Raw genomic sequence first — 24,580 nt, 5'->3', positions numbered from 1 at the left:
TTGCTCTTGCATACAGTGGTATAAACAGAAAGGATGCGGAGGTAACACAAGCCCTATGCTATATACCAGAAGAACTTTGCCAATGGAAAGTTATGCAAAAGGCACTGGTTTCTGTAAGGAATAAAGGAAGCCCTGTCTTTGGCAAGAGCAACCAGTCTGGACAGGAGGCCTTGAGAAAATGGGGGGGAGGGAGAGGATGAAGGGGAGGTGGGGGGAGGGAAGAAATCTTGTGATTTTGGTTAGATTCAACTTCTTTTGTTTGTAACTTCTGTGAGTTGTGCCATAGGAGAAACGATAAAACATTTCATGTTTGTATAGAATCGCAGAAATGACAGTTATGTTTCTGTAATGCCTCCTTTTGAGTTAGTTATGTAGTATTTCTTATTTTTTTAACCTTATTTCTTAAGTCACAGCTAAAAACAATGTTTTCCAGACTAAAATTACTATCAACCATTGATCACTCAGTATACCAAGAATTTTATTACTTGTTCTCAAGAATACCATTTGTAGATTTATTTATTTACGTATTTATTTTGCAAATTGCATGCGACTCCAGAAAACGAAGTTTGATTGTTTTGCACAATTAACTGAAATAGGTATATCCCCAACTTTTGTCAAATAAATAAATAAATTGATACAAACAAAAAAAAAAATGAAAACTAGTGGCAGAGAACAATTTATGGTAAATCTTTCAAATGTTGATAGCTTCCATCATTCAATGGCACTTTGGTAAAATGTTCTCCACGATATACTGCAGGTTTCATTGTAGATAAGGATGCGCTTTTGCAGAAGAAAATGAGATGATGTAACATTTCATTTATATTGCTTTAAATATAATACATTTTGAAGATTACTTTCAGTAATTTTTTCTGAATGTCATATAAAAATTAAGTGGAAAACTTCTTTGTTGTCAGAACGAAGCTCACAAAAATTTGAATCAATTTGGTATTTCATTGAAGCTTAGGTTTTAATATAAAAGTAAATCTTTGCTTTTTCTAATCTACTGTAATCTAATTGCAGTTGATGAGTAAAGAGTCTCCCGTCTCTGTTGGAAATGATGCTTACGTTGACCTTGATCGGCAGGTATCTAAGACTAGATGTTTCTTTTCCTTCAATCATAGCATATCAGTGCCCAATCATTTTGCTTTATTAAGAAACCTGTCTCTTTTATAGAGTCATGAAAGGATTTTGAGGGAAATTCATGTAAGGAACAGAAAATTAAATTTATGTATTTTAAGTCATTTTGCTTTATAAATTGAGTTTCCCATTTTGGGTATTTAACAGAAAAAAGTCATTTTTTAAAAAAAAAAAAAAAAAGCTATATGACATAGTACAGCAAAACTGCAGGTTGGTGTAAATTTCTGGGTAATGAGAAAGAAGAATAAGAATGTTTGTAATATTCATCAAAACTTTTTTTTTTGCCATCTCCCACTTCTAAAATTGGCTAAAACAATATATAGATTTTGTTCAAAATCCTTAAAGCAGTCCCGAGAACTGTTAAAACTTGTAAGAGAGTTAACTTTACAGCATTTGTATAAAAACATGCAAGGTATACATCTTTGAACATAAAGCCCTTTATGGGGATTACCTGAATACTTCCCACTACTTATAAGATTCAATGTCTTTTTTTTTTTCAGAAGGGAGTAGGGCTCTCCATCAACATGTTAATTGTATTCCTGTTGTGCAGTTTGAAGTGACTAGAGAGATTTTACCCTAATTGTCCATTCCCTGTATTCCACCTTCCAGTCTTTTGTGTATTTAAAAAGTAGATTCAAAACTGAAATTACCCACTCTTTGCATCTGTAAAGAAAAGTGGTATTGACAATTTTTTCAGTGTGTGCAGAATTGACAAGGTTTTCAGACCCAAGTTCTTCAGGATTTTTACGGTCTGTTCATAGAATAAATGTGGTAATTGGAATGCTTTTTTGTAAGACCAAATACTCTTAAATATGTTTACTTCTGTCACACAAATTAAACAGTGCTCATATCTGCTTCTTTGCTTCTTTTTAAGAGCAGAATTGCCTCACTTTCAAAAAAAAATCAATATATTACCTACATGTAGAAATAATTGTGCAGTCGTGTAGTTCAGAATTTTTCTACCTGCTTTACAGAGAGTGATTAAACTAAAAGTATTTGTTGTTTATGGTAGCTGAAGAAAACTACGGAAGAGTTAAATGAAGCACTGGCAACAAAAGAAGAAATTGCCCAAAGATGTCACGAGTTAGATATGCAGGTATGTTGTCTATATTGCATCTATTAGTAATTACTGAGGAAGAGACTTATTAATTTTTAGGTAGCTGAAGACAAGATGTATAGTATGGAAATCTAATTTGTAAATTGGAGAAGAAAATTGCACAGTAATTCTTTTGCTTTACTTGTGCTAGCAGGGTGAAGTTTGTTCTCTCGTTTTGATGCAATGTTGCCAGTACTAAGATGATTCATTCTAACAAAACTTTTCTTTTATTCAGATAGGAAGGAATTGAGCTGCGTGTCTCAGTGCTTGAGTTAGAGAAGGCCTAGGAGCAGTGCAGCTGTAACAATTAGTTTCAACCCCAGCCAGAAGTTACTCTTGTCTACCAGCTCTGTATGGGTTTAGATTGAGCCTTACTGTAAAATCGAGCATATGTAGTCTGGAAGACACGAAGAGAGTAATGAGGGAGCCCAAGAAGGCATTGTCAGTGAAACTTCTTGGTGCTATAATTCAGCCTTTTGCCAAGCTGTTCACTAACTGTTAGAATTAATGAAGTTGTTTGCCTTGATTTGTGTTTCGTGGTGGATTTTATTTGATGATGCAAGCTCTTAATGAAGCGTTTCCTTCTGTTGAGATCTTCATATTTCTTCTCTTGCCCTCCTCCTCCTCCTGCATATTTAATAATAGCTTCTATGCTGCTTACTAATATATGAACTCATGCTTCAGCTGCTGTTTGCAGCACTTCTGGTTCTCTCTGCACCAGTGCTTGTTTTCACAAAACTGTTGGAAACTGAGCCATCTTGGGATTTTGTTCCCGTTTCAGATCTGCTTACAGTTGGCTGCTGGATGAAAAAAAAAAAATCAGAAGGGCACAGCCATTACTTGGATATCCAGACTTGGATTTTCTATGGGACTGATAGGCATTGTTTCATTTGGAAGTCAATTTTAAAAGCTTTAATACGAAGTGCTAATTTTACGTGTTTGGAAAGTATGCAGACATCAATATACTGAACTCCTTTTCTGTGATAGCTAAGACTTTTTTGCCTAGATGCTTCTGAGAAGTACAGTTAAAATTACCTTTTACGGGTGCTAAATTCTACCCCTAATGTTGCCATATGTTGGTTACATCACATAGCAATTGAATACCTATTAAAGTTACGGTTTGTCCTTTGTGAAATGTGATTATTGAAACCTGTGCACTTCCATTTGTGAGTTGTGTTTCTACTTTGTTATGCACACAAGAAAATTACTTTTTAGAGCTGGATAGCTCTGTTATTCCAGTTTGTGTATCTGTTAAAACAGGTTGCAGCCCTTCAGGAGGAGAAGAGCAGCTTACTTGCCGAGAACCAGATTTTGATGGAACGTTTGAATCAATCTGATTCTATTGAAGATCCAAACAGCCCTGCAGGTCGTAGGCACTTGCAGCTGCAGACACAGCTAGAACAACTCCAAGAGGAAACATTCAGGTAGAAGAGTTGCATGTGGGTAGATGGTTTGTTTGTAGCTGGCAGCAGACATGACTATGTTTGCTAGTTGAAATTCAGGTAACTACATGAATGACTTGGTAACTAATTGAATGTACTGGACAGGCTTTAAGAATAAATAAATAAAAACCACATCATTGGGAGCTCTACAGCATTTCATCGGACAATCAGGTTAGTATTATTGAACGTAAACAGCTGAAAAAAAGCGTAGGATAAAGATGTCATGTTCAAACTCTGTACAACCCAAGATGAAAAAAGGTGGAGATTTCTGCTTGAACATCGATTTTTTTTTGGATTATTATAACAGAAAAAAAGTCAGGTTATCTTTCCATTAAAACATCACAACATTGTGATGTTCCAAATAGAAACACTGACATCAGATTGAAGGCATCAAAAAACTTGATCTGCTTCTATATTTTTCAGTAATCAAGGCATTTGGGAGTGTCTGCAATGTTGCACATTGGGCTTCTGTTTTCCTTTCCTGCATAAGAAGTCTGTTTCTAGCATTCTTAGAGAGGATGATGGTGAAGAAAGATAACTGTTGCTCAAGCTGAGAAATCTTTTCTGTTTCACTTCATTTCTACAGATTAGAAGCTGCCAAAGATGACTACAGAATACGCTGTGAAGAACTGGAAAAGGAGATTGCTGAATTGAGACAACAGACAGAAGAGCTTACTACATTAGCAGAAGAGGCTCAGTCTCTGAAGGATGAGATAGATGTACTCAGGTACACGCCACAAAATTCTGCTTAAATAAATTAATTATTTATGTGCCTAATCAGTAAATATTAGCAAATTTAGCAATTTTATACCATCTTATGGCCATAACAAGCCATGTACTGGTCTCTGAGTGTAGACTATTCCATGATCATCATCGCCTTCAGGATGTGGGTGTCCGTTCCTGTTGGGGAACCAGACCTTTTCCTTTCATGGGATTGTTTGGACTTGTGCTTTGGTTCATAATCATATAATATGAACAACATCTGTTACAGCGGTCTTTCCCACTGAATTTTTAGCACCCATAGTTGTAATGACTGACAATGGTAGGGGTTTATAAGGTGGGACAGCCTCTTTTACAACAGCATAATCCTTCAATGGTGGTATCTTGCTGCCATGGATTATTCAGAACTAGTTATCTGTCAGTCAGCTGTATCTTTTTTTCTACCAATTCTAACATGACTTATTTTAATACTGACTTTTCTAATTCACTAGCTTTCTACCAAAGACATTCATCTTTACCTTCTCTGTCATTAATGTACGGAACGAACCCATTGTGCTGCCCAATTTTATAAATTATCTGTGTCTGAAGTTTGGGTTCAAAGAGTAATTCCTTGCCCCAGAGAGAGTCTCTGTGCTTTATTGGGGGTTAGGGAGATTTGGGTTGCCCCAGGATCTCATAAATTGACCACCAGTAGGGGATTTTCCAGATTTCGTAGGAAATTGAGTATGTAAATAAGTTCTAAAATGAAGCTGAGGAAACAGTAATAGTTGGGAATAGGGAGGAGAGAGGGCAGGGCCAGTGCCATCCTGGCAGTGTACCAGGTGCTAATTTCGTTATGGATGCTACTATGTGAACTTTGTCATTCTTTGAATCAGAGGGGTTTATTATATGGTGTTCATTTGATGGGGGTTCAGCACTCTGGATCGTGCCATGTATCTCTGTCCTATCATCATCATACATAGCAGTCATAACTTAGGGTCTGTTCTGTCAATTTGTAGCAGTTGTTGCCATTGCTACTAAGCTTCAGCAGTGAATTGGGGTTGTAATTTGTTTTGTAGGTATTTACCCTGTGCTTACATTTATTTCTGGTTTTGTGTGTCATACTGCTTTTGGAAAGATTTTCTTTCTCAGCTTCTAACAAATAATTCTTAGCTTGTTTGTCTCTTATTATGTCTAGCATAACCATCAAGCAACTTCAAAGAAACCATCATGATCCTGACTTGCTCTTTCCTTTATATGACTTTTATTTTTCTCTCTCTCAGACCCTGATCAAATTGCCATATGTTCAGTGCAGTTTTTCCCCCACCTATTGAGTAATTCAGTGCAGGTTATTATATCCTAACTTCATAAGCTTTTGCCTTCCATCTTTCTATCTAGCACATATTCCTCACTTAAACTCCATGTTAGTTGTCCCAGTAGTACTGGTCTTATTGCTCCCCAGTGTTACTTCACCTTGTGAGTCACACTAAGCACTTTTATTGCTGAAGTTATGTTGGTCTGCCAGAAGGAGCATATTGTGAATGCCACTTCAATGTCACAGTCCTTTTCAGATCCTCCAAATGAGTGCACAGACCACCACTCAATTCTGCTTCAGTAAATTAGTTACTAATTACATATCTAATCAGTAAATGTTAGGCAACTTAGCAGTATTATGCTATCTGATGGCTGTAATAAGTCACTCAGCGGTATCTTGAGTACTTTCCACTCACCTATGCCACAACATGAGTGTCTACTGTCATCAGGGAGTTTGTATACTTGTAGTCTGGTTACACATAATACAGATTCTCCAAATGCCCGCCAGTGGTTTTGTTTATATTTTCTAGTTAAGTGAGGGTGGCTTGGACCATAAACTCTTATCAGATCCCTTGTTGTCCACATGAACAGTATGCACTATGTGCAATTTTATGCTTCAGTTGGTGTCCTGGAGTTTCCATCCTCTGTGTTCTGGAACACCAGGATTTCTGTATTTATCTGTACCAGATAGTGGAGGGACTGAGACTCCATTATTTCTACTAATCACAGAATCATAGAATGGTTTGAGTTGGAGGGGACCTTAAAGATCATATAATGCCAACCCCCTGCCATGGGCAGGGACACCTCCCTCCAGACCAGGTTGCCCAAAGCCTCATCCAGCCTGGCCTTGAACACCTCCAGGGATGGGGCATCCACAGCTTCTCTGGGCAGCCTGTGCCAGTGCCTCACCACCCTCTGAGTGAAGAATTTCCTCCTTATATCTAATCTAAGTCTACCCTCTTTCAGTTTAAAATCATTACTCCTTGTCCTGTCACTGCATGCCCTTGTAATAAAGTCATGGAGCGTATATTGCAGTAAATATGGAGGGAACAAAAAATGGAATATGAAGAGGACTGCTGTGGGATACTGTTGCTCTACTTCTTTACATCAGGGAAAAGGCATCACATCAGGGCATGAGCTGAAGGTCTCTGAGCTTTTGGTGATGAAACTTATTAATGATAACTAACATATATACCAAGTTGCAGGTGTTTAGTTCAGTGAGATACGAGTTCTGTATTTCTTTAAGATACGTTTGTTTAATGTCTCTGAGTTGTACGTTTTGAAAAAAATGCATGTCAGTTTTTTCATCATCTTTCAAAAATAAGTAGATTACCACATTAAAAATGAGATTTAAACTTTAGTTTATACAACATGTTAAACAACATGTTAGAGAGCCTGACCCTCCAGCGTTTTGTATCAGAGACTCCCTGCATGTCCTACAGGAATTAGCAAACCCATGTTTATGAATCTGTAGTTTCTGATTTTTTTGTCTATTTTTTTCTATTCCAACATAAGGTTTGTTTATAAAACTAAGTCAGTATTGTCAGCGGAAGTCAGATCTTGAATCCAGCAATTGGTACAGCTTGCACGTTTGACCTTGATGGAGAACAGTTGACCACACTGAACAAATGTGAAATGGGTACCGTGGCCTTCAAAATAATACAGACCTGTGTTCAAACAGTACTCTTTAAAAGTGCTTCAGGAGCTTTTTGAGTTAACAAATGGTGGAAGGGAAGCAGACAACTTAAAAGTGAAAACATCTCGTAATGTGAGAATATGGTCATTTTCTCATGTTCCTCGTGATGTCTCATAATGTCTTCTGTGTGAATTCAAAATAAAGGAAGCTTCAGGACATTTGATTTTGTTAGCTTTCAGAATATAAATCTGATACAAATCTGTCCCTCCAGGCATTCTTCTGATAAAGTAGCCAAGTTAGAAAGCCAGGTGGAATCATACAAAAAGAAATTAGAAGACTTGGGTGATTTGCGGCGGCAAGTGAAACTCTTAGAAGAGAAGAATACGATGTACATGCAAAATACTGTGAGCCTGGAAGAAGAACTAAGGAAGGCCAATGCAGCACGCAGTCAGTTGGAGACGTACAAGAGACAGGTGAGAACAGAAATCATCAGTGCAGCAGTTTTCTGCATTGTGTAATAATTCCTTGTTGTAACACAGCTAATATCTCAAAGTAAAAAAGAAAAGATGAACAGACAGCTCCATGCGTTTAGGAGAGTTGCTTGTTTTGTAGGCACTACCTTTTTTCTTCTTTTCTGCAATTCTTATCGTTGTTTGAATTTTACCTTTGTTTGCCAGTATACAGTATTTTTTTCTTCTCAAAAAAACAACAGATGTTAACATTTTTTCTCAAATTATTCCTAAACCATAGTCAGTATTGAGGCTTGAGTTACAGCCTCTTCTTTAAGAAGTGTCCACTTTTCCCTTAGAAATTTCCAGCAGTGAGGAACATAACATAGCTGAGATAAGTTATTCCATTGGTTCATCAACATTTTTATCTGAGGTTCTAGTTGTGCATAGGTGTAGAGAGAAAAGGATGTATACCATCCTTGTTTATATGCACTCAGCAGAGTACAAAATTAATCACCAGCACTCTCTCTGAAGTGAAAGGCATTTATCTTGCTTAACAAGGCACCATGTGATCATATTTCTGTAATGGTGGAAGATGTGCTCAGTCTTCTCTCTGCTTCTGCGCTACACTGATATGACATCATTCTTGGGTTCTTGTTACAGGATCAGACAGAGCTGGATTTGTTAAAGCAGTAGTGCCCACTCAGTATTCCTGTCTGATTGTGAACTCCAAGTGGTAGTCATGGTACAATGGTCCCTATACATCAGCTTACAGCAGAGTAAGAATGCAAAAGCCACCACCAACTACAGTGCAAGCCCTGATGCAAAGTGTGGCCCTGAGACTTGAGAACTTTTTTCATGCATATGGCCGTCTTGGTTATTAGGACAGTGAGCTTGAGCCTCTGTGGGCTAATTGTTAATACAGTCCAAGTGATTCCACTAGTAAAGAACATGGGCAAGAAAAACACTGAAATAACAGACAATCAAAGGGAAAAGTAAATGCAGAAAGCAATGACCTTTGATACGCAAGTAGTGTTATGTTTACTAGCAAGAAATATTCCTTGCCTTTGAACAGTTCAGCATGTGATATAATTGTGTAACTTTGACAGTCTGCATTGATTGTTCTCATTTTACCAATGGTAAGGTTTTTAGAAGGGGCAGTCCTGTCATTTGTTCTGCAAGAAGTACTCTTCCTTTTTGCCATCATTCCCCATGCTTTATAGCAGGGATTTCACATCTAAGGAGCTGTTGATTTGTGCAAAGGTGGTCTGCTGTGTGAGACTGAAATGAACCTCAAGTTTCTCATGTGACGGGTGTGAGTTTGTTTCATCTAACCACAGTGCCTCAGAATAAACACAGAGTGTATGTACCTTAATTGTCTGTTTGTTTGGGCTCCTTTTGAGATCTGCCTTTGAATCATGAAATGTCGTTAAATTAATTCCTGTGAATCCCAAGTTTTGCTATAAAAATTAAGCCAGATATAAGAATTCAGATGTTATACCCTTGTTGAGCAGTAGCGTGCCACTGTAGTGCAATGTGTGTGGTCTGGTGTGTGGAGGGATCCAATCTGATTTAAAAGGATGTCATCAAAGAGTTATTTCTTTGATTTAGAAGCTCTGTGCTGTGCAGGTGTTGTGCAGAAATACAGTGGTATATAGCGATCTGCAAGGAAATTCTATCTTCATCTTACCTGCTGGTTTCTGTGAGATGAGGTTGGTGATGGTATATTGTGCTGGGAGATGCAATAGCATTTACTTAGGAATTTTTGTTCACTTTTCTGAAAGTAAACACAGACGTTTTCTAAGAAACCTTTTATTGCAGCATGAAGAATTAAAATGTGCAGATTCCAGAATCGTTTTCTGTAATTTTAATTCAGTCCCTTTGTGCATGTGCATTTGGATATATTTTTAACAGTATGTCCTTCTTTTCTTTGCTGCAAGATGCCTGCTTTACTCATTCCACATGTCAAATAATGCTCAGTAAATGTGTTGGCAGTTCTTTTTTTTATTTTATTTTAGTTTTCTGCATTACCATGTAGCTGTGTATCTGTCTATACACTCCCAAAATCTGATTCAAAATAATTTCCTGCTGTATTTTTCTACATAATTATGGCATGAGTGATTACAGACATTAATGCATTTATTCCATGTGAGGTGGGAATATACCTACTTTACAAGAGGGGACAATCACAGGTGAAGGCCTTCATTTTTTAATATCCTGAGTAATGGAAGTCAAATCTGAGAAATTCAATATTTTCAAGTCTAGCATTTTGATTTATTTTTGTGATAATCTCAGAAATAGCAGGCCGGTGTTTTTTTTCCCAGCCTTTATTTTAAGAACGACAACAGCAGTGTCCTTCATTCTAAAATTTAAGACTATGCAGCTTTTCTGGCCTGGTAGTTTTTTTGTTATAGCTATACACATTGAAAATAAAAGGGAATTGGAACCACTAGATAGTCTTATGTAGGTATGGCTGCTGTTTTGCTTCAACAATTTGTTAGTCACTCTCCCTGTAATCTGAAAGTCATGAAAAAACCTTCTTATGAATTGCTTCAGAAGAAGCTGTATGTCTTCAGCTGAGTCATCATTCAGCTTACATATTTTCAGGTCAGTCTTTTTTTATCATCTTAAATCTTTTTGGATTAGTTGCTTCCATGCTCTCTGCATTATGAGTGTTATTAATGTCTGGGGATGAGCTTTTGCTAGTAAAGGTTGAAAGCTTTGAAATGGCAGAACTTCACTGATTTGCCTTCTGCTCACTGATTTTTTCTGCTCAGCTTTCACATTTCTACTCATTTCATTAATTCCTTACTAATTTGTAGTTGAAAGTATATATATGACACTGTTAGCAATGTATTTCCTTCCGAAGTAAAGAAAACTAGTTATGAGCCTATGGGTGAATCTTTATATTAGTGTATTAAAAAAAGATGAGGAAAATCTCAGGTCAAGAGACATTGCCTGACTACATAAACTGGTGTTTGAGTTCTGAGCAAGACTTGTGAAACAGAGTTAACAAAAGATTAAAATTAAAGTGGATTTCTTCAGAGATTTTTCTTTTTCCTACACTTCTCAGATAGCAGGAGAATTTTTCTACTTTTCCTAAGCTTCTTGATCTGTAGAAATATATAGCTTTTTTTTTTTTCCCCTGTAAATAAATCATGCTTTGGCATAAATTCCTGGTTTTAAATATACTGAACATACTTTACAATTTTTGCTCCTTTTGTTTATGGTGAAACCTAATATTTGAATGCTGTTAGTTTTGCTGAAGCTCAGAACAACTGATGAAAGAAGGTTTTAGTATGTCCTATAGGTAAATATTTCACTTGTTTTACAAAATGACTTGTGGTGCATGGTAATTGGCTACTTTGTCTTGTGTATTTTGTTTTAATATTAATATTTGCAGACAAATTATTAATTCTTGTTCTCACAGGCAGTTGAACTACAAAACAGGTTATCTGAAGAATCCAAGAAAGCTGATAAATTAGATTATGAATGCAAACGGCTGAAAGAAAAAGTAGACAGCCTCCAAAAAGAAAAAGATGTAAGTGCCAAGGTGTTACTTTTTTGGTAGTAGTAAAAGCAACTTTGTGACTTTTATAACACAGGGATATGATAATGAAAACTAGACGTTTACAGCAAGCTTTTTAAATTAGGAACTCTTTTTTCACATAACATTTCCTCATGTGTGATTCTTTTTAAATCTTAGAACTGTACAGCATGGAATAAAGTGACTGTACAAAAACATCTGCAACACATTTCTAAGAGGAAGAGCCTTCACAGTTGTGATCTGAAGTTGTTTCTTGCCCATTCACCATGGGAAGGTTAATAAACACCCAAAGTAATTGTCATGTTTTCTGAATAACTATTTAAAATAGGATTTTTTGCAGTGTTGTCCTAGTACTGAACTCCTGTTACTTTTTTTCAAGAGCTTTCTTTGAGGTACTGTCTGCATGCTTCTCTTTGTGCAGTCACAAACACTGCAGCAAGTCTTTTAGGAATCTTATAGGACATGCCCTTTTTCTTGCATTCTTACCTTTTATGACAGTTCCTCATTGATCTGTCTTGTAGTGTCAACATGGAAGACAGAGGATGGATACCAGTCCATTCTATTCCTCTCTGTCATTTGCTACTAGTGATTCTGAGATCAGTTGCTCTGCCCTCTTTTACTAAGACCAATCCTTCAGATTTTTCTTATTCTGACATACTGTTGTTTATCAGCAGTTTGTTTCTTAGGAATGCATTTGCAGGTGCTTTAAAGTACCTGAAAGCATGGCTGGCACTTTTGAGTTACAGATTTCTCAGGCTTCTTCAAAGTAGAAATCCATCTGTCCTTCAGCCAGAATCTTTGTAGGCATTTCCTTCAATATGTCATATTTCCTATTAAATCCTGTCCAAATTTTCCAGCCCCTGCACTTGAATAGCATTTGAACTGAAAAATCTCAGTTATTTTCTGTTCACAGGTCCTTGTTTTCCATATTTTGTTAAATTTTCTAACTACTGTGAACATTTGACCTTGATATCACTTCCATGTGCTCTTCAGCTGAGATTGGAATGCTCATAGTAATCATTTTCATATTGTGCTTTGGCTTTCATCCCTGCTCCTTTTTTAAAATTTGCTTTTCTAGTTTTGTTATGTTTTACAATGGTAAGATTGTGTTTGTGGCTTACCTGTTGCTTGATGGACCATTTTTCTTGCACAAAGGATCTGAATTGCAGGTCATTGTCATACAGTTTTCTGTTTTACTGCCTGGCAAATAGCTTATTTTTTTGGTGGATGTTGGTTTCCAGTACATTCTTCTGAATTGACATGCACCTGTGAGAACTAGTTTACAGTTGAAGAAGAATCTCAACATTTGGATTAGTGATTCGCCGCCTGTGTTACGTACTCTTTCTTTTCCCTGTTGTCACATACATATCACTAACATTGCCCATCACAGGTCACAAGCTAAGTAATGAATGGTATTTTGTCAGTAATATTTTGGAGGTAGCTGCAGAAATCAGTTTTGGCCTTGTCTTTATATTCTGGCAAAGTGTGGTAGTGCATTCGATATCTTCTGTAGTTTGGAATTTCACTTCTGTGGTCTGTTGTTTGATAAGTGCTAATACAATTTGTTGAGTTGGCTTTGTCTTCAGTGTACAAATGCAGACCTAGGGCTTCTTCAATTCATTAAAATATTCTGGCATTTAATTAATCAACTTGATGTTTTCTGACTGACAGTAACAGACTGCTGAATCCTTGCTTTCAGCATCTGAGTTTGAGCACTCCTCTGTGTGGCTATTTTTCTGTGGTATTTGTAGTAAAAACAGTTTTTAACCTGTAGGGTTTGTGAAATGGCTTTCTGTGCTAATAGAATGCATATTTTACCCAGGTTGTAGTAGTTGCACCAGAGTTCACCATGCAGGATTCAGAAATACAGCAGAAGCCTCTGTCACACCTGAACAAAACGTTCTTTGTCAAAGTTATTCCAAGTTATGAATCTATTCAGGCTGAAATATAAAATATATTTGAATCAAACTGTAAATGGAATCAAATTCAAGGAGCTTGATAGCTGATGCCAACACAACTGTACCTACAAAGAGCTGAGGTCTGTCTCAGACCTTTTAGTGGCACTGGACATTTCTGATATTGGAGCAAATTACCATTTGGATCTTTACATAATTGCTGTTTTCTACTTTCATATTTGACTCTTGGGAACCTTCTGGACTAAGACTTGATGTTACCTGTAGATTCCCGTTTTTCGCCAAAAGCAGACTTCTGCAAAATGGGAGAGTATTTACCTGACGGTACTGAGGAGCCCATCTGTATAGACCCCCAGGATGGGCCTGTCCTGTTCTTCATTTCTCTTTGGACTAAGCCTCAAGCAAATAGTTTTCTTAAATATCTGAGATGCTGGTGACTGGCAAGGCCAGTTAACACATGTCAGGAAGAGGTTGTAGATCTGCTGCTCGCCATTGCACAGTTGAAAGAGAAACAAAACAAAGTTAATGCAGTTTGTCTGTTGTGTTGACTGTGTATCCACCTGCCTTTTATTTCACTCTTGGCTAAATCTTGATTTCTTGTTGAGAGAAACATCTACACTCTCCTATCTCACTTCACTTTTCCTTGGAACCAACCCATGGTGAGGGGAAAAGGAGGGTGACTTAGTGGTCCCAGTACATGCAGTTTACTACCTGGTACCAGAATTTTGTGTCAATAACATATTGATTGTGTAAGCTTATACCCTGGTATTTTTGCCTCTTTAAGTATATTGACAGAGCAGCAACCCTTCACAAAAATAATACTGTTGGTGTGGGATATTTGAAAATTATTTTTATTCTGTTATAAAATAGGCTGAAGATGCCTTAATTTGAAAAATAATAAGGTGGCGCCAAGATTCATATTTATTCTCTTTCCAATTATTCAGAGATTAAGAACAGAAAGAGATTCTTTGAAAGAAACTATTGAAGAGCTCAGGTGTGTACAAGCACAGGAGGGTCAGCTCACCACTACAGGTAAAGGACAAATAAGGAGATTAAATGCATCTTTTCTAAAGTTCACAGGACTTCTCTAAAGACTGCTGAATGTGCTTTTGTGTAGCAGGGAATAAATTTAAGATCCTCTGAGAACAGCAATAAAAAGCTGCTTCTGCTACTCATAACTTTGCAAGTATTTGAGAACTTTAAACATGATTTCAGTCGATCAGAAATTTTAGTCTCCTCCCCTGTGTGGTAGTTTTAGAATGTATTTCTAATGTCTATGTAGTTGATCTCTGAAGAAAGTTATGTGAGTTTTCTCATGTGTATATGATATTTCATGTGTTGCAATTTATTTTTGTTGCATTGCACAGCTTTTTAGATAAGGTAATGAGTAGAAAATACACCATAAAATCACTTTCACCAGAATGGATGAAGACAGAAATAACGATTATTCGCCAAATGAAACTGCTGTTGCCTGTCTTGCTGTAGCCTGACTTTGTGTAATTTTCCATTTACTAGCATTACTCTAAAATTACAAGCTTGTAGAACAAAGTTTATTTCTGATCTTTTAAAATAAAGTAACTGGTCTGCTTGTTAAATTTTTTACTTTTCCTGACCCAGGATTGATGCCGCTAGGAACACAAGAACCTTCAGACAGTTTAGCAGCAGAAATTGTTACTCCTGAAATAAAGTAAGCTAATGTGTGCCTTGTTTTACTAATCCTTACAATGTACCCATAAATAATTGGTTCATTTCTTAATCAGTGCTATAAAGTTTCTACAATTAATATATATATATTTTCTTTTTTTGGATTTCTGCACAGTAGGAGCTTAGAACAAAATTCATTTGACCTCTTAATTTTTGTACGGTACTCCAAGAGAACGATAACAAGAAACTCTTCATGCTCATACTGTGCCTCTTCTTTTCCTGCAGAGTGTTCATGTAACTGCACTTTATATCAGAATTAACAGACAAAATTCCAGTGGAACTTGCAGTTGTACAAGGAGAAAATGAATAAAAATTGACATAGAAACAGTTGATTTGATAATTCACTCTGTATTGTTGCAAATGATTACAGTCTATGGAAGGGAAGAACAGCCATGGCAGAGCTGAAAATCATAGTTTAAAAAGTTGCAGGTGGTGCTTATCCTTGCCAGTATGCTCAGTATCACTGCAGCTTGAAATTTAAGTTACTTAAAGGCAGTCACATCTCAGAAATCTATTGACCCTTTAGGAATTTTATTCTTTCACATTTCTACAAAAATTGACACAGTTTTAACAATTGGAAAGATCCTTTTGGGGTCAGAACATAATTTAAGTGAAGAAAGCTAACAGTAGAAAAGAGTTCTTTTCTTCCAGCTCTGTTGCTGCATCTTACTACGAGAGCAATTCTTCTAGATTTGTTCGGCAACAACAAAAGAATGCTTTCACGTAGTATTAGTGAATTACGGAATTATTACATAAATCTTTGACATGACTGCATGAGAGAGGACAGGAAGCATAAATACTGTAGATACACAAGGTTAGACATGTGGTTTCATTATCTCTTCCATCTTCAGCTCCTGAAGATGAAATCTGGATTTTATGCAAGCATGCATCTATGCAGTCTGTTTGCAGCTGCTAAATTTGGCCTTTGTGCCTACCTCATAGAGATGGGCTGTAGCAGTGGCTGCTGTAGGAGTACAGCTTCCTGATCTGAAGGTCTGGGCTGCTGCTCCCCCTGATGACAGGGGAAGACTGTAAGAGGCAGCTTACCCACTGGAGTAGCTGCTGCTGCTCTCTAGTTCCCTGTGAGGTGACAGAGCGTGGGTCTGTGCTCGAGCCCCTTTCTCCATCTCATGGATGTGACTAGATGGGGGATTTTCATCAGGCAGGTCTGGTCTGCGATCTGTCATTTGCACCTGAGTAAATCAACAAGTTAAGTGACATGAGGGAAAACAGACCAACAGGGTAGAAGTGGCTTCCCCAGGTTTGTACAGTAGTTCCATGACAGCTGAGATTACAGCCTCCCTTGACACTTGTCACCGAGCTTTGCGTTCTCCACATTCTACCTATAAACCTGTCCTTCTGTACTCTGAGATCTAGGAGGGGCATTCAGGCAATTTTTTTCTGTTGTGCTTTCTACAATTACAGCTCCTTTAATTGGGTTTGAATTTGCGGGTTTGAAGACTTAATTGTTGTTTCATCTGTCTGTCTTAAATAGGTAAAGATGATCTTTATATTATCTTTACACCTTCTGTTTTAAACTGTTTTTTTCTTTAAAGAGATTAGTATACTATTTTCTATAAAACTGTATTTCATGTCTTTAGGGAGAAACTCATTCGCCTTCAGCATGAGAACAAGATTTTAAAATTGAACCAAGAAGGTTCTGACAATGAAAAGATTGCCTTGTTGCAGAGCCTTCTTGATGATGCAAACTTAAGGAAGAATGAATTGGAGACAGAGAACAGGTAAGAAGTATTGTCTTCTAACTCCTCTGTCCTCTGCTCCATTGACTTTTCTGACAATGCCATACACTTTTGACAGTACTGTGCCAATACCAGGTTCCCCAGCATAAAACAGACAGAGACTTAATGCAGTGAGCTGAGTGAAGGGCCACAAGGATGTGATTACAGAACTGCAGCATCTTTCAGAGATTCTGTGTAGGCAAGAAAACAGGAGACTTGGGAGGAATGCTATCAATGTTTGTAAATGTCTGATGGGAATATCTAAGGGAAATAGTCTCAGTGGTGGGAAAAGGCAACGGGTGCAAACTGTAGCACATGAAATTCCATCTAAATGTATAAGAAAATACTTTTTTACTGTGAGGGTTTCTAAGCACTGGAATAGGTTGCCCAGAGAGGTTGTGTCCATTCTTGGAGATACTCAAAACCCAACAGCACGTGTTCCTGAATATAGGCATACATGGCACCAGACTGCATCTGAGGGTGCTAAGGTAGCTGGCAGATACTGCTGTGTAGCTGCTTTCTATCTAAATCTTGGACAGGTAATGTTGATTGGTGAAGGTTTCTGAAGCCTGGGAAAATGTAAATGCCACGCTCACCTTCAAAAAGGGCAAGAAAGAGGATCCAGGCCTCTACAGACTGGTCAGCCACAGCTCATTTCCTAGGAAGCTCGTGAAGGAAATCCATCTGGAATGAATTTCCAGTTGCAAGAGGGACAAGAAAGTAGTTGGGAAAGGCTGATATTAATTTATTCAGAGCAAAGCATGCCTGACTAAACGGATTGTCTTCACTGAGATGGCTGCCTACATGGAAGAGGTTGAAATACCTTAAATTACCTCAGATTTGGCAAAGCCTTTGGCACAGTCTCCTGTGATATCCTTACGTTCAGAATGGTTACATACAGGCTGAATAAGTGGACAGTAAAGTGAGTGAAAAATTCAGTCACAGTGAATAGTAGTGCTGTTAACAGTGTAGAGAAATGAGCTGATGGGGCCCTGTCTGTGTCTGGGAGGGAGACCAGCAATGCAGGCTGGTGTTGGTAGACTGGGGAGCAGCTCTGCTGCGAAACCTGTGGGTATCCTGGTTGGGCAGTAAAGAGAGTGTCTCAGCTGAGAACCCTGCAGCCCAGGAGGCTGACTGCGACCTCGTCTGTCCTCACGAGGCTGTGAAGCAGCCGTTTGAGGAATCCCATAATACCACGTCTGGATATAGCATTCAGTTTTGGACATACAGGAGTGCTGAGATGAGGCATACTGGAGCACATGGTATGTGGGGTAATACTGAGGACTAGGTTTGCTCAGCTTGCAGAGAAGATGGCACATGGGAGATGGTTCTGCGATCTACATCTGCATAATGTGAATCTGTCAAGAAGGCAGAGCTGGACTCTTCTCAGAGATTGACAGTAGAAGGAAAAGAGGCAGTGGAAACTGGAGTATGGGAGATTCTGACTCAATGCAAAGGGAAAAAAAATTCTAAGAAATTTCCAACCTCTAGAAGAGAGGCTCAGAGAAATTGTCAGACTTTATCCTTGGAGGTATCTAAACCTCATCTGAACATGGTTCTGTGTTACACAGCTGCTCTCAGTGGATCTGTTTAATTGATCTGCTTCATGAAGGAAGTTGGATTAAGATGATCTCTGGAGATTCCTTCCAACCTATGGGTTTTTAGGGTTCTGTGGCTGTGTAAAGGCAGTAAGCTAGTAGCTGTCTCACAGTGAGTCAGAACAAGTTAGAAACTCTTGTTGTACCTGTATGGAAATAGTTTCTTATGACTTGCATCTATGCTGTCTTGGATAAGTATCAGACTGTTATGGGAGACTACAAACTTTGATCTCTGGAACTGTTGTACCCTCTCAGTTCCGTTGTAAATTTTTAGTGAATAAAATACAGCATTGCACCTCCTGTGTAGATGATCTGAAAACATTGGACACTAAAAGTCTCGGCATTGTTTTGCAGTTTTTTATTGTTTTCTGAAAAACAAAATATTATCTATTTCCTAGATTGGTAAATCAGAGACTCCTAGAAGTGCAATCCCAGGTTGAAGAACTACAAAAATCTTTGCAGGATCAAGGTTCAAAAGCTGAAGATGTAAGTAGAAATGTGTATCAAGCTTACATTCAAGTAGTTTTATTTCTTGGATCATCCATTTTTTGGTAAAAGTTTCTGCTTGTTATGTAGTGAAGAAATATGCAAATAGAGGTTTCTGGTTGTTTTGCATATTCACTGTTATGGTCTTAATACTAAATAATGCTTCTCTAAATAGAGTATAAGACATAATAAGACGTTTGTGTAGAAAAAATATAAAAATCCTATGCAGAGAAAGTGTCAAGTTTTGCTTAATTGAATGTGTCTATTCTAATAGTAAAGTCAGCATTGTTTAAAATTATTTAGTTAGAATAGAGACTTTTGAAAGGCATTAAGGACGTGTTAATTCTCCACATCTTAGTAAAATATCTGAAGTTATTTTTGGTTTGCTTAGTGGAAGGTAAGCCCTTTCCCGACAGTGGAAACCCTGTAATTGCTAGAGTAAGTGTATCTTGTAATGCCATGCAGGCCAAAACTAAAAAAGGCAAATGATTAGTTGATTGACATACGCAGCAGTTTCTGTTTCCATTCACAGAGTTAGCTTTATTTTTAATAGGAGCATACCCATCATGGCAGTTAGTGTGGAGAACAACTTTCAGTCTTCCACTCAAAAATTACTTTTGATATCTCTTGTGTTTGAGACAAGAAGCTCTATAACTTTATTGAAAGCAGTGATTTACAGGAGGGCACGTGCACAGTGTACACTCACAATACCAGTGTATTTCCCTGCTAAATGGCAACAAGTTGTAATGCGTTGCTTTCTATTTTTGTGTTTTTGTTTTAACTAATTCATATAAAAAATGAAAACTATTACTAGCTGCTTGTTTTCATTTAAGAGTGTATTTAATTTAGCTTGTCCACTTAATTTTCAGAATAAACTGTATGAAACTAAAACAACATAGTTGGGTTCACTTAAGATTATTTTCCTAAGTAACTTAGAATGTGTTATAGAATGCATTATGAAATCATTTCATAGTATTGTGTGATTCTGAGATGTTTCTAGGTTATTGACCAAAATCAGATCTTCAGGATGAACAAGAATATGAAAAAATATATATTCTCAGGCATTAAGTATTGTAAATGGTCCCTATCTAATTGCATTCAGTTTTATTTACTGAGATTGTAATTCTGTCCCTTTTTATGGCTCTGGCTTGGACTGTAATTTAGGATATGTCTGTAGCTCACTTACAGGAGTGGTTGCAGCCTGTTTAGGCATCATCTGAGGTGGTTCTGCTAACAGCAAAATACCACTGCCACAACACCATGGTATAGCCTCTTGTGTGTACTAGGCAGGTGTTGTCAAGCACAGCTGAAGTTCACGATGAAGTAGCTGCTTTCTGGGCTTCTGTGTAGGTCTGACAATGCCAGTGGTGACTTATATGCACAAACCCCATGGCCTTTTTTGCTGAGCTTAGTGTGTAGGCCTTGACTTACTCTTAATGAAGCAAGTTAAGTGTAGAATCAGAGATGAATTGAGGTTTCAAGAACCTCTAAATGGATGGGACACCTCATCCAAAATCTCGCACAAAGCAGAGTTTAACTCAAAGTTAAACCCTACTTCAGAGGTAGATCAAGTTGTGCAGGGACATCCTGAAGTTGTCTTCGATCTATCCTTAAAAAGGGTGATTCTTCAGAGGCACGAGAAAAAGAATAAGGAAGCACATGGCATACAGTTCATTTTCATCATTTTGACCATGTCTTTTTCACTACTTTTCTGTAACAATGCACTTTTTTTCATATTTACAATGTAAAAGTGAACTACTCTGAAAATTGAAAGTCCTGTTTGTATTTTGATGACTGTTTTTGTTTTGTTTTTGTTTTCAAAGTTGAAGGGATTTTTAGGCTTGCTCAAAAAGCAGTAAAAGCATTATTGTAGCCCAGACAAATGTCCTTACCGAGATCTAAATGAGGAATGGATCGGTTTCATTTTGCACTGAAGTTGCAGTGGGAGGAGGATGTTAGGAAGATGTCGGTGCCATTAGGCCTGTAACATGCACTGACGCATCATGTTGGGATGCATGATTGATTAGTCAGTCCATCTAGGTGTTGCGTTGCTAGACAGGGAATGGCCTCCTACCCTTATTTTCCAGACTACAGTATCAGGTCAGACATGAATGGTGTGGTCAGAACAGCAGGTTTGATTTGTTGTCCTTCAGAATGTGTTCATGTGTAGAGCATCAGCAATCAACAGGTACCCCAAACAGCTATGATTGTCTTTTGCATGCCTTATTATCACTTCCTTTCTTCATGCTTGTTCTCCCTTTCTCCACCCTAATGTACAAGTATTCCTAAATAAAAAAAACTGCCTTTGGTTACTTCTGCCCCACTGGACGTAGTCCTGATAAATCTGTAGAAAATCTGGAGTTTCTCGTACCATTACATAGGCAATCTTGGCCTTATATGCTATTCTTGGTACAGCTAGTATGTCCTCCTGATGTGGCGTCTCCCTAAAAAGTCCCCAGAACTCTGTTACCTGTTCTGTTTCTTGTGAAGTTCAGCTGCTTTGCTCATTACTCTTAACGTGTCTGTGAAATCTGGCCATCTCTCATGGTGCTGTTTGTAACTTTTGTCAGCTTCTCACATCAAAAAATTTTCTCAAGACACGTGCTGTAGTTGCCCTCATCCTGTTAAGTTAGCTTAACCTCAAGCCAGAGTATAGCCATCTGTCTGCAGCTTTAACATGTAGAACAAAACCAAGCTTTGATCCCCAAAGGGGGAAAAAATGTTCCTTTTGTCTCCTTTAAGTATACGAGACATTTTCAATAAAAAGACTATTTTTGTAAGTTTTTTTGATGCAAAGGAAAAATAGCAATTAAATACTGAAAAGGATATCTATTTTCTAAAGCCATCAGTGGTTTTGCTGGAGTTTTGTAAATGGAACTTGTTAGCATTGGGGGGGGAAAAAAAAAAAGGCAAAATATCCAGTATGCATTTGCTGATATTTTTAGTTTTATTATAGAAATACTTGTCTATTATGAACACATGAAAGACTTGAATGAATCTCAGTGTGAAGCATCTCAAAATTAGATAAAGCTTCGTTTTTTCATGGGATTTTTTTTAAGGTCCTGTCCTTCCTATCTGAGAACAACAATTTTATTAATTACCTGTTAGGAGCAGAGGATGTGGGATGTGGATATATGACTTTGAAGCTGGCTTAAACTTATTAAAAAAAAAAAAAGTAATGTTTGCCCATTTTTAGAGTAATTTATTTGAATTTATTTTATCTGTCTTGCTTCGAGTATATACAACACCTTTGGGTTGGTAAAACCATATGTTTTACATTTTATCCTTTTTCCTAATCACGTGTCTTGGGTAAATTACTCTGTCTGGGTATACTCAGTCCAGCTTCTTTTAGTGGTGGTGCTGTGAATCATTGTTAGCTTCTTGCTTGTGAGAACTTATGTTCTATCTAGATGGGAGGGAGATTACTCCCACAACAATGCTAATACTGTGTGAGTAACATGAGCATATACCAGTTGAATCCACACTGACAAGCGGTCATTGGTGTCTTTACCAGTCTACACCCAATGTAATACAAACATTCCAAAAACAAAGCTGAGTTCAGTTTTAATTTTCTTAAAAGCCTTCGAAAATAAATAATCACTGTTGCCAGCTTTCCCTTTTCTCATCTAAATCAATCAATAGTCACCCAAATGGACAGACATAAGCAACCTTGCCAATTTAAATACTTTGTGACCGATAAGGATGCATGCAAACATTTATTGTTACAGAAGAGTTGGTGACGCAGCAGGTTTTTTTAGAGGATTGGGAGCAGAAAAATACAAATGGTCAAAACCTGCAGATACTTAGCTGCTCTAAATTTCTGACTTTGAAATCAGTGGAGTCATGTTGGATTATTTTACATACTTCCCCCATTTATTCTACTGCAAGACGGAAATCCAATTTTGAAGTTGGTTTTCAGACTTGAATTTGGAAATCAAAAAAAAAAAAAAAAGTGACCTAGGAATGTGGTCAAAGACAATATTTTGAAGTCTTTACACTATGACAAAGCTAAAAAATAAAAATAAATAAAAAAAAAAGTGGGGTGCACAGTGAAATTGTCCCTATTGGCTAGGTGTCTAAACCTGTGTTGAAAGACCACTGGAGGAAAGGCAATGAAGTCATTTTGTTAGTGATATTATATTTCGATGGTGTTCTGGAACATTAGTCACATGCTAGAGCTCCATCCTGATTCGTATTGGGTAAATACAAAACAAAAAGGCAGGTTCTGTTTTAAGTACTTTACATTTGTCTTGTATTTGATCTATGTGGAAATAAGACAATTCAGAATCACTCCACAAAAACACATGCATCTATTTATTATGGTTGTAGCCCAATAGACTGCACACTTTCTCCTGTTTGTTACTTGTATCATTTTTGTCTTAAATGACTTTCCAAAACAGCAGTTGTTCTCCTTTGAAATTCTGGTTTAAATACGGTGACTTACAAATGTGCTTCTTTACCATTTTTATATTTTTTTTAGTGATGTGTTTTAGAAAATGTTACAGGATGAAACTGCTGATGAGAACAGAGGAGAAAAATACGCATGTCTGAAAATATGCGTAGCTTTAACTTTTTCTGTTCGTGACTTTCTAAATAGTTTCTTCTGTTGGCTGCTGTTTTGCTTTATACTAATGTCATCTCTGTTTCTTGGCATGGGCTTCTGCTCAAGGCTATTGTGAGTATGGCTTTCTATTTACTTAACGCTACTTTCAGTTTAAAGACATTTATTGGTTTTGTTTTTTGAAAGATACTCACTGTGTATCAAGTGAGTTTAAGATTAAAATAAAATTTACTTTGAAGCTTTTATTTAAAGAGCTTATCTAAATGTGATTTAACCAGAAAGTGGAACACTGTAAGTTGTATGATATTTTTTACATGTCTGTAGTCAGTAAAGAAGAGAAACAGAAAAGTGGTAAATGTTCTGCTATACTCCGGTCTAAAACACTCTATTCCCTCTAGTTTCTATGGGGACAGGAATTTGCTTCAATTAATTTATTACACATCTTGATACAAATTGCTTTGCCATATTGGTAAGATAGCTCTTCTAACAAATTTTGCTGCGCTTTCTAATTTCATATTAATTTACTGAGACTGATTACAAAAGTACTGATCGTGAAGAAATTAAAACTACCATAGAGCATTATAATTTATGGATCTTGCCTATATTGGTCCAGTTCCTGGTGAAATATTTGTGAAGTTACAAAGCATTCTAATTTCAGGATAGTCACATGGCTATGAAGGAAAGGATTGCTACCACAGAGGATGGATTTACAATCTAAAACTGAGTGAAGTAAAAATGTGGATTTGTGTTTGAATGTCAAAATTGTCTTAAAAATAATTTTGAAATTATATTAAAGCACCCCAATATATTAAAATAACACATTTAACTTTTTGTTTTAGTCAATTCTTCTGAAAAAGAAACTTGAAGAACATCTGTAAGTATTTTTTCCTGTATTGCTTGCAGTTTGAAATTACATGTTTTCCATATCATACAGAAGGCAGACACTCATTAATAATGTACCTAGAAGATACACAACTAAGAGAAATGATTTAGCACAGAAATGTTAGGGAGTCTGCTATTAGGATATTATTTTCATTTCATAGAAAAACTTTGCCAAGTAATAAGAGCTGTGAATAAAACATCTTTTGTGTTAGTTAGAATACCTTGCCTAGCGTTGTATAAGAGTCGAGAGGAGTAAGTCATTTTGTTCTGGGGAAAACACTTGAATTTAAATAAAAATAATCTGTTTACTTTTTAGGTAACTTAGGGCATAATACATAACATTTTAGGGAGTGTTACCATTTTGTTACATTATTCCC

The 24,580-nt window shown here is 37.1% G+C and overlaps 1 protein-coding gene across 4 annotated transcripts in view; it reads left to right on the top strand.

Annotated features, from left to right (window-relative positions):
* Positions 1 to 24,580, top strand: part of HOOK3 (hook microtubule tethering protein 3) — an 88,597-nt gene that overhangs the window by 45,554 nt on the left and 18,463 nt on the right. For 2 of the 4 annotated variants that reach the window (XM_040542136.1, XM_040542138.1), the window contains exons 7-18: positions 1,021 to 1,083; positions 2,150 to 2,233; positions 3,494 to 3,657; positions 4,262 to 4,402; positions 7,596 to 7,797; positions 11,204 to 11,314; positions 14,178 to 14,265; positions 14,851 to 14,920; positions 16,539 to 16,679; positions 18,673 to 18,760; positions 23,430 to 23,435; positions 24,161 to 24,195. In XM_040542136.1, the coding sequence (XP_040398070.1) occupies positions 1,021 to 1,083; positions 2,150 to 2,233; positions 3,494 to 3,657; positions 4,262 to 4,402; positions 7,596 to 7,797; positions 11,204 to 11,314; positions 14,178 to 14,265; positions 14,851 to 14,920; positions 16,539 to 16,679; positions 18,673 to 18,760; positions 23,430 to 23,435; positions 24,161 to 24,195 (1,193 nt within the window). The remainder of the gene's footprint in view (positions 1 to 1,020; positions 1,084 to 2,149; positions 2,234 to 3,493; positions 3,658 to 4,261; positions 4,403 to 7,595; positions 7,798 to 11,203; positions 11,315 to 14,177; positions 14,266 to 14,850; positions 14,921 to 16,538; positions 16,680 to 18,672; positions 18,761 to 23,429; positions 23,436 to 24,160; positions 24,196 to 24,580) is intronic. The other 2 variants (XM_040542137.1, XM_040542139.1) reach the window with 1 other exon arrangement.

The sequence above is a fragment of the Cygnus olor genome, chromosome Z (genome assembly GCF_009769625.2).
Source record: "Cygnus olor isolate bCygOlo1 chromosome Z, bCygOlo1.pri.v2, whole genome shotgun sequence".
NCBI lineage: Eukaryota > Metazoa > Chordata > Aves > Anseriformes > Anatidae > Cygnus > Cygnus olor.
Note: the sequence above shows the minus strand (reverse complement) of the source record. Positions and strands in the feature narration are given on the sequence as shown.